Genomic DNA, 16095 nt, shown 5'->3' with positions numbered 1-16095 from the left:
CACTAATGAATTAAAATGCAGTTTTGAAAGAATTAATTCAGCTGTTCTGAACAGCAAACTTCAGGTCAGTACAGCCAAAGTTGCAGCAAGTTGAATATGTGTTACCAAATGCAGAAAACTGAATAGAGTCACATTGTTGTGAAAGAGTTTATATGTCAAATAAATGGGGACACTATATAGAAATGTAGACATTTTCCCCTTTTCTGTAATGTCTCTTAAAACCTCCTGCTATATTCTTCATCCCCTTTGTACTAAGAGATAGTTCGATTCGCCAAGGTTTTGGTCAATCTTATTCACAATTCTGCGAACCTGAACAAAGAGGCGATTTTCATTGAAGTCTATAGGGGGGCTAATATTGTTGTTAAATTCTGGCCATGGGAAGATGGGCACTGCGATGGGGGACAAGTACCAATGCAAAAAAAGTTTTTTTTCAACTTTTTAAAAAGATACCATACAACAGAGAGAACGTCTTTTCATGCGGCTTTGAGTACAACATTGAAACTACACAAATCCTTTAAAAACATGCTTGGAAGATGCATTAAATGGAACTGTATGATTTTCACGGACATTCTCAGTGACAGTGTACACTGGCAGTTCATATTTGGCTGTGGAATTGTTTTTTATTAATTTGGTTAGCTTACATACACCAGCAGCATCGCAATCTGATTTATTTCAGTTTGAAAAAAAAGGCTTTTCTTCCCGGTAGCTTCAGCACTGAAGCATGTCTGTTTATAAAATGGTGGTAGACCTGCTTTGACCAGCAGATAGAAATTAGCTAATAGAAATGAGTCCTGCCGCTACTCAATTTCTATCAATAACGCTTTTGCTAATGTGGAGGAATGGCATATTCCATATGCATATAGCAGCCGGAAGTCTGGTTACATGTGTAAAGCCGGCTGTTGGCTTTACACTGGAAGTGATTTGGGTGGCTATAACAGATGATACATTGGAGTAAAACAGGCCAACAGAAGCACATTTTTAATGAGGGAGAATTGGCTGAAATGTACTAGAGAGAGTACAGGCACGTATTTTCCTATAAGAGTTAGGATATTGCAGAGAATACTGCTGTGTACAAATTGGCCAGTAGTAGGATCATTTTAGGGCCCATTCACACCACATCTAGATTACCTCCGGACCACACCAGACCAGACCAGACTGTTTCCGGACCCAAAATACATCCCAATGTATCCCTATGCTATTTCTGGCCTCTGTTCCCACCAGCATAGTTCGTTCCAGGCCAGACCAGAAAAATACTGCTTGTCCTATTTTGTCTGGTATGGAATGCACTGGAACGCATCAAACGCATCAAAAAAACATGGAACGCACTAGAATGCACATGTAAATCGCAGTAAATCGTGGTAAAATCACAGTAAAAACATGGTAAAAACGCAGTGCACTATGTTCCAGATCTTGTCCGGAAAATGGTGTTAATCCAGCCTTAATGAGCAAAGCTAGGCCCAAATTAACTAGAGACTAACTAATTAGAGATAATATGACAAGATTTACTAGAGATTAAGGCCTCAATCACACAGCTAAGTGTCGGCCCGTACAGATCCGTGTGGCGTGCACGGCCGTATTGGGTCGTTCTCGGGAAGGAGAGGTGCTGTGTATGATTGTACACAGAAGCCTGTTCTTCTCTATGGGAGTACATGGCCGAGCACTCACGAGAGCTGCACATTCATGCGGGTGCGGGCGCCCATATTCGTACGCAGACAGGATGGATCCTGTCTGCGTCCAAGCACGGACAACCACACCCGCACGCAAGTGCAGTTTGGGTGAGCGTATTGCGCTGTATGGCCGTGTTCTCCCATAGAGAAGAACAGGGGCCGAATGGCAGTGAGTGAATAGCCGAATGCTGCTGAGGTACCGAGCAGAATAGAAAAGAAGTGAAATGAGAAAAAAAAAGTTGAAAATGTATTTTAAAAATAATTTAAAAATAGGAACATTTAAAAAAAATTAAATATTTTAAAGAAAAGAAAAAAAACAATTGGGTGGAGCTAGCGGTGACAGCTAGCTCCACCCAACTGTTTTCGTATTGGCTGGCATCTGCCAGAGTCTTCTAGCAGGTCCCGGCCAATTAATAACAACTGTTATTGTTAAAGAATAACAGTATTTATTGTTTAGTGACAGATCAACATCCCCAGGTCATTTGGGGACGCTGATCTGTCATTACAGCTGGGTGAAGCAAGCCATGAGATCACGGCTAGCTTCACCCAGCTGTCATTTGCGTGAATAGCCCGTACGATTTTGAATAGCCCGTTCAGCAGCCCTTCGGTTGGACTGAACCAAACGAAGCGAGCCGAAGGATCAGCCCCCTATGTCTGCTCTCTGCCCCCTTTTAAAGTGAGGGGACTGGCTTAAACAAATCCCCCGTATTGGCTCTTCCAAGCTTGCTGCCCTATCACTATATTGGAAGAAAATACAGTGAAAAGGTGTTTAAAAGTGAAATGAACATCCTCGGGGAACTTGCTCAGACACCATGCATACTTGTATTTTCTAGCAACGAATACAGTATTTAGGTGCAGATTGCTCTTTTGTTAGAAGTGCAGCAAAGGAGTTGAGAATTTGTGTTAGGAATTGCAATTTGATGATGGACATGGAATCAATGACAACCTACCCCCACTCAGTCTAAAAAAAGTATATCTTGCAGAAAAAGGAGCTTAATATACATTGCCTTTCAAGTGCATGTATAACGATATCTGCAAACTGTCAACTGTTAATTAGTTTGATAGAGGTAGACTGAAAAGAGAACTGTTTATATTCTTCCTGGGATATTATGTTCTGTAACCAGAACTGTGCTGTCAGCCAGTCACTAGAAGCATACAGGAGATGAGCTGATCTAGCGTTCTGTACACACCGGGAATTATTGCCTGGTGCCGGCGACAAGATTAGATGAAATACTACCTCATGCAAGGCGATGACTTCAAAGAATAGTGAATGCACCCCATTCATTCTGCACCACCAAACATGAAAAGAGAGATGGCTTATATCATAGATTTGTGCAAAATGAACCATATATATTTCTAAACAGCAGGCCAATACTGATTTAATTTTATTTATGTCCACATATAGGTTTATTTAATAATGCACTGCAGAGAGAAACATTAATAGGCTGATGTGTTATTGCGCAGACCTGCATCATTTAAAAATATCCCTAAATATACAGCCTTTTTATCATTGCCACGACAATGCTTTGCCCCTCAAAATTAAGATACCAAAATGTGCCTGCACATCCACATGAACACTGGCTGCTTTACCATAGGGTGGTCATCTGTGCTCCCTTTAGTTCCATGAAACACCAAACTGAATGGAGGTGTTGCAGCGTGATTTGGGCACAACGAGCATGGTAAAGCAAAGTCAGGCATTCACATTATGATATATTATAATTGAATCATATTATTATGAAAGCAAAATGTTTACACAGATCTTGTGGAAACAACTTGCATTTTGTGAAAACAATTTGCACTTTGTAGATTAAGGGGTCTATTCACTAAGCTGCCGAAGGATCTAGCCGTAGCTTAGGCTGATCCTTCGGCTAGCTTCGGCCCCAGGACTATCTATTCACTATAGCCCGTGCAACTCCCGAAGTCGGCCGAGCGGCTCAGTCGGGACGAAGGCATATGCTTCGGCTCGACAGAGACGAGGTGAAAGCCGAAGCTGGCCGAACGGGCGTCATCTCACGGCTGGCTCCGGCCACTTGCAGACAGATCAGCGTCCTTGGTTACCAGGTAACCAGGGACACTGATCTCCAGACAGCCCAACTCTCCCGGACGCTCCGGGAGTCTCCCGCTATTAGATAGCGGCTCTGGCCGCCCGGGAGAGAAACACTTTCTCCGGGAAGGTTTTGCTCAATCTAGCAGCGTAAACCTCTACCTGCCTCGTTTCTTTTTTTTTTTTTTTCCCTCTAACCCCCAAGTTTATTCTCAAGCATTTTATTGTGCACAGTTTCCTAAGTGGATACATATTATTAATATATGCACTGAACATTTGTTTTACTGATTTACCATCACTGTGTATGCACTTTTTAGGATGATTTATTTTTATTAATTATAAACTAAATGTTATTTATATAATTGTAAGCATTGTATATAGATATGAATACTTTTTAAAGAACTTTGTGATATATGAATAGCTGATAGAGTGGGTTTTTAATAAAAAAAATTAATTTTAGGAGAAGAGAATATTAATTTATCTCCCATAAACCTGTCTGGGGAGAGTAGCGGTTCTGATGTTAACAATAGCCTGTGGACATTGATCCTATAACAAAATTGCATTATTCTTTAATTAGCCCCTTATTAAAATTATGTTTCTGGCCAAAGCATGGTGAAGTTACACAAATTACCTATTATTTGACAGAAAACAGATTATATTTTTGAGGGGCTTGTAAGGTGCCAATATATGATGAATGTTACCAGCACACCTATGACTTGCGCCAATAATTCATCTTCTTTATTAATGCAGACTGTCACAAAACAACGTTTCGGGGCCATGCAGGGTCCCCTTTATCAGTTTTTTTTAGTAAGGTGCCAATGACACAGCCGAAAAACTAAATTAGTTTAAAATCAATGAAATCCATTAAATTAAATCATAAAAAATCATGCAATAAAATCATCCTCGGTTTCGCTCAGTCACATATGGGATTTTATTCTGCTGTATCTAGACTGCCATGAAAGCTATCACCCATATTAGGTGTCTGCCTCCAATAGCCACTCCTACATCCATATGTATCACTTCTCCCTTCCTTTTAGATTGTAAGCCGTCACCAGCAGGGCCCTCCTTACCATATTGTCTTCCATTGTATTGTGATTGTAATGTCTTCCTTATATTGTAAAGCGCTGCACAAACTGTGGCGCTATATAAATCCTATATAGTAATAATAATACATCAATGATTATAACATCACAGACCTATCTTATGGGGTCTATTCACAAAGCTGCCGAGGGCAGCCGAGTGAATGACCAATCTGAAGTGAAGTGAGCCGAACACTGTTCGGCTATTCACTTCAGGCTGGTACGGCTAATTTCAGCCGTACATCGGCTGAAATCAGCTGTACATCGGCTTGCTTCGTGTGGCTTTGGGTCGGCCGAGCATGCCCAGCATGTTCGGCCGACCCAAAGTGCAGAAGGAGTTCGACTCGGCTCGGCTGTTCTGCTCGGTCCCTCAGAGGTACCGAGCAGAACAGAAAAACAGTGAAAAAAGTTAAAAAAGTAAATAGCAAACGATTGTGCGGAGCTAGCAGTGACAGCTAGCTCCGCCCAATAGTTTCCTATTGTCCGGCGAACTGATAGTCTCAGGCCTGAGACTTAATAGATTGTCCAAAAAGTACCGTATTCTTAATCCCTTCCTGTCACCTTCCCACCAGCCCTGAAATCTGATCACTGGAGGCATTTCATGGGCTTCCCGATCATATGATTACTGTGATTGGTTGTCAAAGTGATCTCATGATTGGAAGGGGTCATGTCTAAGCAAATTGCTGTGGGCGTTCAATTGAGTAACGCATATATATGGCACCACGCATAAGTCCTACCTTCATGCTGCCAAAAAATATACATATATACCAGAACATCCATAACGATCAATATGTCACATAATAACCTTCCTACAATCTTGTGTGTCAGCCTATAATACCTACATATTACACCATGGCTCTGTGACATGGTTTTGTTTATTAACAAAGCCATGTGATTAACATGTCAGCGCTAACATGGTGAGCAATGGCTTTATTGACTGCTGCTGCTGGATTCTTTTTATATGTTTACTTTATGTGCAGCTAGAATGAAATAATTCACTTAAAGAAGACAGATCCAGCATAGCCATTTAAAGCCCACTGTACCCTTAAAAACCACTAAAGACAGCCTTCATTTTATCTTCCCCACTGACTACAATGCATCTTGCTAAATGGCAAAATTTTACCAAAAATGTAATTTCGCTGAAATGTCAGCAAATTTCCTAATAGCAACCAACTGCCGTCCATGTACTGATAGTTATGCCCACTTATTAAATAATACTTATTGTTCCATATTGATATATGTCTCCAAATATGTTGTCTACCACACTGCAAATGCAGTCTGTAATTTACCTGAAAATTTGTCAAGTAAAAGATTAGTAATTAAAGAGCTTTGATTTGTTTTAGTACATAAAAATCCCCGATGGATGCAAACTACCATGCGCAACAGCCCATGACACACTGCACGTGAACCCGCAAGCAGCTAAGCAAAGCTGCAAGGCGCGTACATTCACATGCAGTGTGTGAGAGCTCGAATAGCTGAGTGCAGCGAGATGGAAAACGTCATTTTCAGCCAATCGGCTCAAACATAAGAACTCAATGGAATGCATGTCCTGACTCACTGGTATATACGCACGAGCTGATTGGCTGAAGATGTCATTTTACATCTCGCACGCTCAGCTGTGCGACCTCTTGCCAGCTGACAGTGGGAGAGGAAACTGCAAGACGCACTGCATGTGAAGGTCCATACGCCACCGCTTCCCTTTGCTCCGCGCGGCTTCATGTGCAATGTGTATTAGCCTTAATTCAACAAATAATATGAATAATACTGAACGGTATCCACTGACATACAGCATATATTACACTGTGCCAGGGTAAAAAACAGTTTTGTCAGTTATAGGGAATCTGAAAGGGCAGATTGTTTTTGAATGTGCAGGCTCCAGGGCTGTCATCATGATCACACTCACTCACTATTTAGGGGTCACAAGTCACTGACCTTGGAAAAGCATGCAACCAGTGAAGCCTGAAACAGTCTCACTTACCATCCGGCCTGATTGTTCCAGGTCAGAGAATCACTAGGTAGTGAAGCTAGGATCAGGATGATAGTCTGTCTTGGAGCTTGCACCTCTCATTTCTATCTTCAAAGGTTCCTTATAAAACACATTGTCCAGTACGTACTGTACATTCATACACTCCTGCAACTCAGTGCAGTACTCGGAATTAAGGTAAAACCAATCAACACAGATTTTTCATTTGTGAGTGGATATATCAGTTTTACTCTGGGATTTTACTGGCAACCCCCCCTGTGCCCCCTATTACTCCATAACACACAGACCAGAGAGATTTGAAGCTGGAATACACACAGTAATGAAAAGTTATAGCCTACAGTAGTTGGTCACATTCAACTGGATTTGTTATTTCATGCTGAAGATGTTCCACCACTCATCCAAGATGCTTCATCACTTAGAACTGAGGAGACAACCTGGTTGAGTGATGAAACATCGTAATAAAAAAAAAAAATGTCCAGTTGAATGTGACCAGCTACTACTAGCTTTATCATGACCTGGATAAATGAGAACCTTCACATGCATAGGAAGATTGGTGGGTTTATTTTGAAGCCAAACTCTGACCTAAACAATTATTGTCTAAAAACAAGAGCCATGTGTATTCCTATTTGCATTTTGGAGTTCTTTCTGTATTTCCACAAGATCTGTGCACCAATTCTACATGAAACTCCTTCACTTCTGTAATAAAGACTGCTCCCTGCTCCTCTCTCTCCTTTTGCAGGGTGACTGGTCTGGTATCCTCCTACCTTCTTTAGTTTTCTAAAGGCAGTCTACAATGGGGGTCCTGCTGGATCCCTCTTCATTCTGCACAGGCCATGTGCAGCAAACTGATGATAATGCTCATACTTTTACAAGGGAATTTATTATACATATAGTGGTTTTATAACGTTTGTGGCTATTAGGGAACATATTTAAACAAACATTTTTGGGAGTTTAGCTCAAGAAACTGTAGGGACATATTAAGGCCTCACTCACACTGCTGTACAATACACTGCGTATAGATGCGTGCAGCGTATTTTCCCATATGCAGCATATGCAAATAAATGGCTCCATACACATAGCTGCGTATGGAGCCATATATTTGCGCTGTGTAAAGATGTGCAAAAAAAATGGACCCAAGATGAGTCCGGGGTCCGTATTTCTGCGTATTTACCCGTGTACGTGCATATACACACATGCGCACACAGTACAATAAAATTTCTATTAAGAATGATGCATTTTGGGATTGCATACAGTGCACACTTAAACACGTATACATACGCGCATATACGAGCGTACATACGCGCATATACACTGAGTGGCCAGATTATTATGACCACCTGACGTTTGTAGGCAAATTAGCTATAATTTCGCACTGAAGTTGCTAGAGGGCCAGACCATTACAAATAGGGAAGCAGGTTGTTTACCACGACAGTAGAAGTGATTTTTTTTCTGAAGATATGCGTAAACAACGCTATTTAACAGCCTTTGAACGTGGGATGATTGTTGGCGCTCGGAGCCATGGAGCAAGTATCAGCAAAACAGCAGAATTCGTTAAATGTTCAAGAGCAGCTGTTGTTAAAGTGTTTAAAGACTGGACTGTCAGCCGTAAATCTGGGTCTGAACGTGCGAATTGTGGCCGTCAGCGACTAGTCAATGTTAGGGCAGAACGGAGAGTGGCAAGACTGGTACAAGACAACAGAAGGGCAACAGTGCATCAAATTACTGCAGATCTTAATCAGGGATCCTCTCAAATGATCTCTGAACGCACTGTTCGCCGTACACTGCATCGTATGGGATATGGAAGCCGAAGGCCTGTTCGAACACCTTTGCTGTCTGCAGTTAACAAGATAAAACGTCTCCAATTCGCACAGGAACACAAGGATTGGACAGTCGAGCATTGGAAAAAATCCATGTGGTCCGATGAATCACGTTTCCAGTTGCATCATGCAGATGGCAGAGTGAGAATTTGGCGGGAACAGCATGAAAGCATGCACCCCACATGCATGAGTACAACCCTTCAAGCTGGTGGGGGCAGTGTTATGGTTTGGGGCATGTTTTCCTGGCATGATTTGGGCCCTTTAATTCGTGTGGAACAACGTCTGAATAGCACAACATACCAAAGTATCGTTGCTGATCAAGTTCATCCTATCATGTTGATGGCGTATCCCAATGGAGATGGCTTCTTCCAACAAGACAATGCGCCATGCCACGGTGCTCGTATTGTGCAGGAGTGGTTTCAAGAACATGAGGGAGACTTTACCTTGCTTAGGTGGCCCCCACAATCACCAGATCTCAATCCAATTGAGCATTTGTGGGACGAAGTTGAAAGAGCCATCAGGCAGCTGGTTCCACAACCATCAAATCTCACAGAACTGGACAGTGCTATTCAACAGGCATGGAGTCAGATACCTCGCATCACCTTTCAACATATCGTGGAGTTAATGCCAAGAAGAATCGCCGCAGTATTGAAGGCAAAAGGTGGTCCAACGAAGTACTGATGGGGTGGTCATAATAATCTGGCCACTCAGTGTATATACGCGTATATAGGCAATATGCAATTTTGCTCTTGTGTTGTTTGTAAATGAGGCCTTAAAACTCACTCTCTCAAAAAAGAGAAAAAGAAAACCTTAAAAAAGGATAGTACACCTAAATATATTTGTGGAATCTGTTGGACTACAGCACCTACTGGCTCCCTATTGGTCCTGAGGACTTGAACAGAAATATTTATCTTTTGAAGCACCCAGCACAATTTATACTTCCGAGGTACTTCGAAGTCTCACTATGCTTCCTGCAGCCATGGATGTTTCACTCTTCCTGCTGCATTCTCAATAATTATTATTATTATACAGGATTTATATAGCGCCAAGTTTGTGCAGCGCTTTACAATATAAGGCAGACATTACAATCACAATACAATTCAAGACAAGATGTTAAGGAGGGCCCTGCCCCTGAGGGCTTACAGTCTAAAAATAAAACATGAATAAAAAACCACCATAATGGAGAGGCAAGTGAACAAAATCTTGCAACTTAAATGTAGAGGTTCCATTGTTGGAGTCCCTAACTACTATGGTGGTGATGGGTTATTTGACCCATTGGGGTCTACCCTAACTGAAATATCACTTTTGGTAGACTGACTCAGGACAGCTGTATCTCCTACAACACTACCTGAACTACTCCCACAACTGCATACTATTTTAAATAATTATTTCTGTTTGATTTGTTTTACAGAATGCTATACTGCCAATATGTCCTACTCACTTGGTCCAACACTGGGGAAATGTTGGAACTCTATACATCAATACATTATTGTATACAAAGACATGCATTATACACAACATCATAAACAGTCCTGGTGAAGTTTCATAACCGAGAGTGTATCTTCCACTGCTAGAGAACTTGCTTGATATGGTCAATCGCAGCAAGGACTCCAGCACTGTAGGGTGGGAACGCTAAACATCTAAACCACCATGCTACTTGGAGAACAAGCTGCTGAAAATAGCACATCAATTCAGCTCTGGATGAAGGAACAAAGATTTACAGTAGGGGTTACTGTATAAATCACTTGACAATTTTGTCATTACTGGGGGTCTTTTTGTTACTTTTAGTAAAATTGTACATTTTATTTGACCACTTGCTGAGTGTCCCCTGACCTATAGCAGAACTTTAAAGAGGTCTAATACAAGTCCATTGACTTGCAATGGACGTAAGAACGCCAAGGGACATTCCACAGCGGGAGTGGAGGGTGAGAGAGGTGAGCACTGATTGCCACGGGACCAAGGATCAGGTGTGTGTATCTCCACATCTACATCTTCCCTGTCCAACTACCATAACCCCCTCCACCTTGCACAGTACACCCCTTTTTTTCCCAGGAAAAGCAATTAAACAGCCGTCTTGTTCAAGGTGATTGCTATGAAGAAGAGTACTTAGATATGGCTAAGCAGGCCGTATGGGCCTACCAGAAGCAGGGATCTGTTTACTGCCACTATTCCTACATCACTGGCAAGCAGTGTGTGTGTGACATCTGTGGCAAGTTGAGCGGACCTTTGGCTGTCCCTAACTGTTGTGTTTCAGCACTAAGCCAGAGATCTCAATCAGTTCACTCTTGGTCTTCTGTTTCTTAGAGCACTTCTAAAAATCCAGCAGCATCATGTATCCCAAATGTGCCACCCATTCTCCCCAGATCCCTATAATGTACAGTGACATGTCCCCAGTTATAGATGACTGTGACAATTATTGCAGGAGAATAAAAAACTCACTCAAGAATACATAAAGATCATTCTGCACTTTGACAGTCATAAATGTTCAAAAGTCAGGCCATTGCCCCAATTTCTGTCTGCACAAATTCTAATTAATGTATTCCTAATGATTATTAAAAACAAAACTGTGGCCCAACTTTTTTTTTGCCATAGTTCTCTTTAGGGTCACAGGAGGACATGTACTAATGTTCTCCTGTGACCCAAAGCTCAGCACATAGCTGACAACCAGGACAGATCCCGACAATACTGTCAAGATCCACCCCACTACCTGATTGACAGCTGGCTCTGCCACCCCATTAGAGAGACTTACCCTTTACTTCCTGTCCTGCTGACAACATTTTACGAGACAGGAAGTGAGAGGAACTCTTCAACAACAACACAGACAGAAATAACAATGTACTTTTTTTTAGTAGAGTAATTGAAGTCAAGAAACCATGTCAGATTTACATTTCTGCCTGTGTACCTGTTGCATTTGAGGGTGGCACATGTGTAGCACTACAGATATGCCAGCTCCTGGGATGAGAAGCACCACGCTGGTATGGTGCAGCATTCAATATTCAGAAAGGAAGTCTGATCTGTGCTATGTAAATTATATGAACATTTTTAGAGGAAGGAGAGAGATGCATATTGAATTTTATTTCAAAAGGGTGCACTTATCGTTTAAAGGAAACCTGTCATGATTACCAGTGGCGTCACAAGGGGGGAGCGGGGGGGGTGGCCCTAATTACTTAGTCATTTTGGTGTCACCCCCCTCTGAAAAGTCGGGCGCTCGGTCATGGACCGACAGTATCAGGAGAGATGAGGGGACCTGGCGGCATACCTTATCCCGCCGGGTGACTGTCCCCTCCTCTCTCTGCCGGCGTCCATCACCAAGATGGCCGCCGGGCAGGTATCAGAATACTGCCGCGCGTGCGCGATGACATCATCGCGCACACACATGGTGACGTCACGCGCATGGGCAGTGACGTCTCGGCGGGGTGACAGTCGGTTACCGCTCCGGGTGTCACCCAGCCTCGGGACGCCCCTGATGATTACCACTACCATGACTCAGCCTAACCTGAAAATTCGAGTTGTCTGGCTGTTTTACTGCCCCTCCTTCTTTAGTACTTAATGCAAGTGAACAGAAACAAGTATGCATAGCCTTTTGACTTTTCTCTGACTTTCCTCATCTTCATAATTGTTCTGGAAGCAGGTCAGCATAACAGCCAGGCAACTAGCATTTTAAGAAAGAGGTCATAAATGGTAGCCCTCATAATTCTTTAAAGACAGGGGTACTCTAAAGCCTGTGATTATAAGACCTGCCTTTGCTACCCCCTAGTAACCAATGAGGTTTTTTTAATGGTACTGCCTAATTCAGACTGAAAGGCCGGCTGCTTACAAAGGACAACGCAGATCTTTTCTCATAATGCACTCTTTATTATACACCTTTTTAAGAAACATAATGCAGTAACTCATAGCAAACCAATGGATGTTGCCTGTCTTTGTTCTGATTGGTCTAAAGCAGACTTTCTCAACCTTTTTAACATGGCAGAACCCCTGAAATGTCTTTCACGTCCCAGGGAACTCTTGCTAAGGATTAAAGAGGAACTCCAGGATTTTAAAAAAAAACTAACCCTTGCACTGGGGCTACCCCTGCACCGCACTGCACGGGTTAACTAACTGTTTTGGTCTAGGGATTCAAATAAAGAAAATATACCCACCTAATCCACTATCCCACCTGGCTGCTAGACCGGTCCCCACAATCTTTTCTTCCCTGGACTTCTGGCAGTCTAAAGACCACTGACATCATCATCAATGCAGGTCCAATGACTTGCATTAGATGTGAGAACACCAAGAGACATACCACAGCCAACATAGAGGGGAGAGAGGGGAGTATTGACTGTCACAGGACTGAGGATCAGTTAAATGTATCCTCTATATTCTGTCCCATAGTTCAAAATGAGCTTCTGTAAAGTATCTACATCTCACTGAGGGGAATTTATCAAAATTGGAGCAGACAAAATCTAGAGCGGCTGTGCATGGCAACCAATTAGCTTCTCTCTTTCATTTTCAAATCTTAACTCTACAAACTGAAGAGAGAAGCTGATTGGTTGCCATGCACAGCTGCTCCAGACTTTGTTTGCGCCAGTGTTGATAAATTGCCCTCACTGTATATTATTAACATGAACAGCGAGTTGAGACATAAGTATAAATAAAAGAATAAGGAATGTGGCCTGCTTACAGTAGTTAATCTAGAAGATATGTTGCCCGCACACCATTCTGCAACGTTTCGGAGTCTCACAGGACCCCTCCGTCAGGCAAAGTGTCATGTGAGGCTCCGAAATGGTGCATTCACATGTCATGCTAAAGGAAAACAAATAAAGAGGATATTCGGAAGCAGAATGGTGTGCAGACAACATATCTTCTAGATTGTATATTGTGGCGCCATCCACCAGTTGTTCCAGCACCTGTTGGATTCTGGGGTATACCAGTACGGTATGCGAAGGGGATTCTACAAAGACTTCCTACAGTAGGTGACACATTTAGGGCTCCTCTTCTACATGGCAAAACATTTAGGCAATAATAAAATGACCCAAACATAACGATAATAATGGCCAGAAAAAAGGTAGACAAAAAAATGTACTGTTCCCTCACAGTGGGGGTCAGTTGAGAAATGCCCCTTTACTTTGATGGACACTGGGAAAAGGACCATCTTATATTGGTGGTCATTGGGAGGAGGGCCCCCTACACTGGTGGTCAGTGGGAAACATGCTCCTTGTATTGGTTGTCAGTGGGCAGAATGCCCAAATTGCTGTCTGCTCAAGGAACGCATGGCAACTTCTGGAGGAACCCTGGTTGAAGAAGGACTATCTAAACTGATTAAAACTACAATTTGAATATTTTGGGTCAGTAGAGATCATCACTATTGGCACCTTAATACGGACCAGGTAACGTTTATGTTTTTTTTTTTAGTAAATGCCTTTTCATTGAATAGTGCCTTGTTCCTCAGTGGCACATTGTTGTGATATATCTGAATAGTAGTGTCCTCTCTCCTGAAAGGTCATATTGGGTGCCTGGCTCGGCAGGTAATTGTATAGCGTTGCAACATTTGTGTATAGTACCCTGAAGCAACGATATCCTTACTACTATTATATTCATTTCTATAATAAAAGTCACATGGTTGGTTCTTAACAACATCTATGAATACAAGACTATTCCAGTGTAATATGTAGTATGTGTAGAATGTAATATTCTACCTAAATACTGATCTTAGTGTTACTACACATTATGATTTACCAACATACAAATAAAAACATTTGTTTACAAAAACGTACAATCAGTAACAATGAAATCGGAAAGTCTGAAAACAAATGAACTATGTACCAGAACGGTCCATGTACACAGTAAACCTCTGTGGGGTTTTTCACTGCATTGCAGGCACAATATTCAGCATAATACTAAAAGATAGCACTGTACAGTGTACAATGAGGGAATTCACCCATGGGCAGCCTCAAGGATTCCAGCATGTCATTGGATCATATCACACCAGGATATGTATTGCAACACAATATCCTTTTCCATAGTGATCATCAGTTACTAGAGAGCTGTCCACTATGCTTGCATTTACCTAACAAAGGCCATACATCCAAAGTGTCTCTCCATCATCTATTTTACTATGCCCCCATGCGTGTTAACACGTTCACCAATATTTAAATGAATACTGGATACCCGTAAAATACAATTACAATTATTTATATTGCGCCAACATATTGCACAGCGCTGTACAATTGTTTAGGCAAGACAAGTAAGAAACACGGACAAGCATCATTGATATACAGTAACAGTAGGTGAGGAGGACCCTGCCCAAACGAGCTTACAATCTAAGAGTACACCTGGTGCTGAATTTCTTTGTACTGCAGCGTCAGGAAAATGCAAACCGGTACAGAGAAAATGAAAGGATTTTTGACAGCAGCTTCCTGATCGCTCCTGCCAAGCTTGAGAGTCATGCAGTGTGGTCAATAGAATATTGTACGGATGCATTATTTATCATGGCCCATACCTAGGTTGTAAATGTCCAGCAAGCATCATCCAGACACATATATCATGTGTAGTCATCAGGCAGTTAAACAATGCAAGGTACATGCTTTACTATGCCATCACACCTTATGTCAGCATCCATGATATTAACACTGCATCATCCAGTGATCCCAGTAGTGTGTACTCCATTCATCTATGCATGGGCTAATAATCCCTAGAATATGCTTTATGAGCCTCCCAACATATAGATGAGGAGGTGACAGACATCTTTGGAAGGAGGACCAGGGATGCTTTCCTTGTCTCTTGCATCCCATGAGCAAGGTGGCCCCTACACACATCATTTCTTCCATATGCCTGGTCCATGATCAAAATAAGCCACATGCAATGCACCAGGCAGACCACACATGTAGCATGTGAAGTGGAGCATACATGGTGTGTGGATGAGCCAGAAGAAGGCCAGCATGCATTGTGATGACTCAAAGCCATGCATCCCCAGGAACAGAGGAGCCCCCCCAAGACTCACCACAGCCTCCTCTTATAAGGTAGAATGTTCCCCCTGTTTGAAGGAGTCACTCCGATCGCCATCTGCAGCACAGTCAGGTATTTCTGGTATTTCATTTTGTCTCCCCCCTTGGTTCTCCCCTCCGATGCCCCCCCACAAAGCTCTGCATGCGATCATGAAATTGGGATTCCCAGGCATCTGCCGTCCTGCCCTCCCTCTCAGTCCCGGGCTGTGCTCTGCTCTCTCCTCCCTCGGTGTGTGTCTTGTCAGCAGATCGCCATTTGTGAGCTGCACATAGAGATAACATTGACAGCTCGAGGTGGCAGCGCCATCCTTCTTCCCTCTCCGCTCTCCCCTCCCTCCTCTCTGTCACCGGAGCCCGACAATCCTATTAGCGCCTAGAATAGCGTCCCATTAATCCCCTCTCTGTTGGTTTAGGTCTAATGAGGTTGTGGCTGCAAACACCTAGTCATCACATCCAAATTAGCAGCGCAGCATCCTGGTCCTTGTCTGTGGCATCACTGCAAAGGGCACCGGAGGAGGAGG

The 16095-nt window shown here is 42.6% G+C and overlaps 1 protein-coding gene across 1 annotated transcript in view; it reads right to left on the bottom strand.

Moving 5' to 3' along the window:
• TJP1 (tight junction protein 1) overlaps positions 1-15742 on the bottom strand; it is a 331960-nt gene extending 316218 nt beyond the window's left edge. The window contains exon 1 of the mRNA XM_018560498.1: positions 15571-15742. Coding sequence (XP_018416000.1) covers positions 15571-15665 — 95 coding nt within the window. The 5' untranslated portion in view covers positions 15666-15742. The remainder of the gene's footprint in view (positions 1-15570) is intronic.
• Positions 15743-16095: the final 353 nt, after the last annotated feature.

This window comes from Nanorana parkeri, unplaced genomic scaffold, assembly GCF_000935625.1.
Source record: "Nanorana parkeri isolate BGI_ZX_2015 unplaced genomic scaffold, ASM93562v1 scaffold459, whole genome shotgun sequence".
NCBI lineage: Eukaryota > Metazoa > Chordata > Amphibia > Anura > Dicroglossidae > Nanorana > Nanorana parkeri.
The sequence above is the reverse complement of the archived record's forward strand: the minus strand, read 5'-3'. Positions and strand labels throughout refer to the sequence as shown.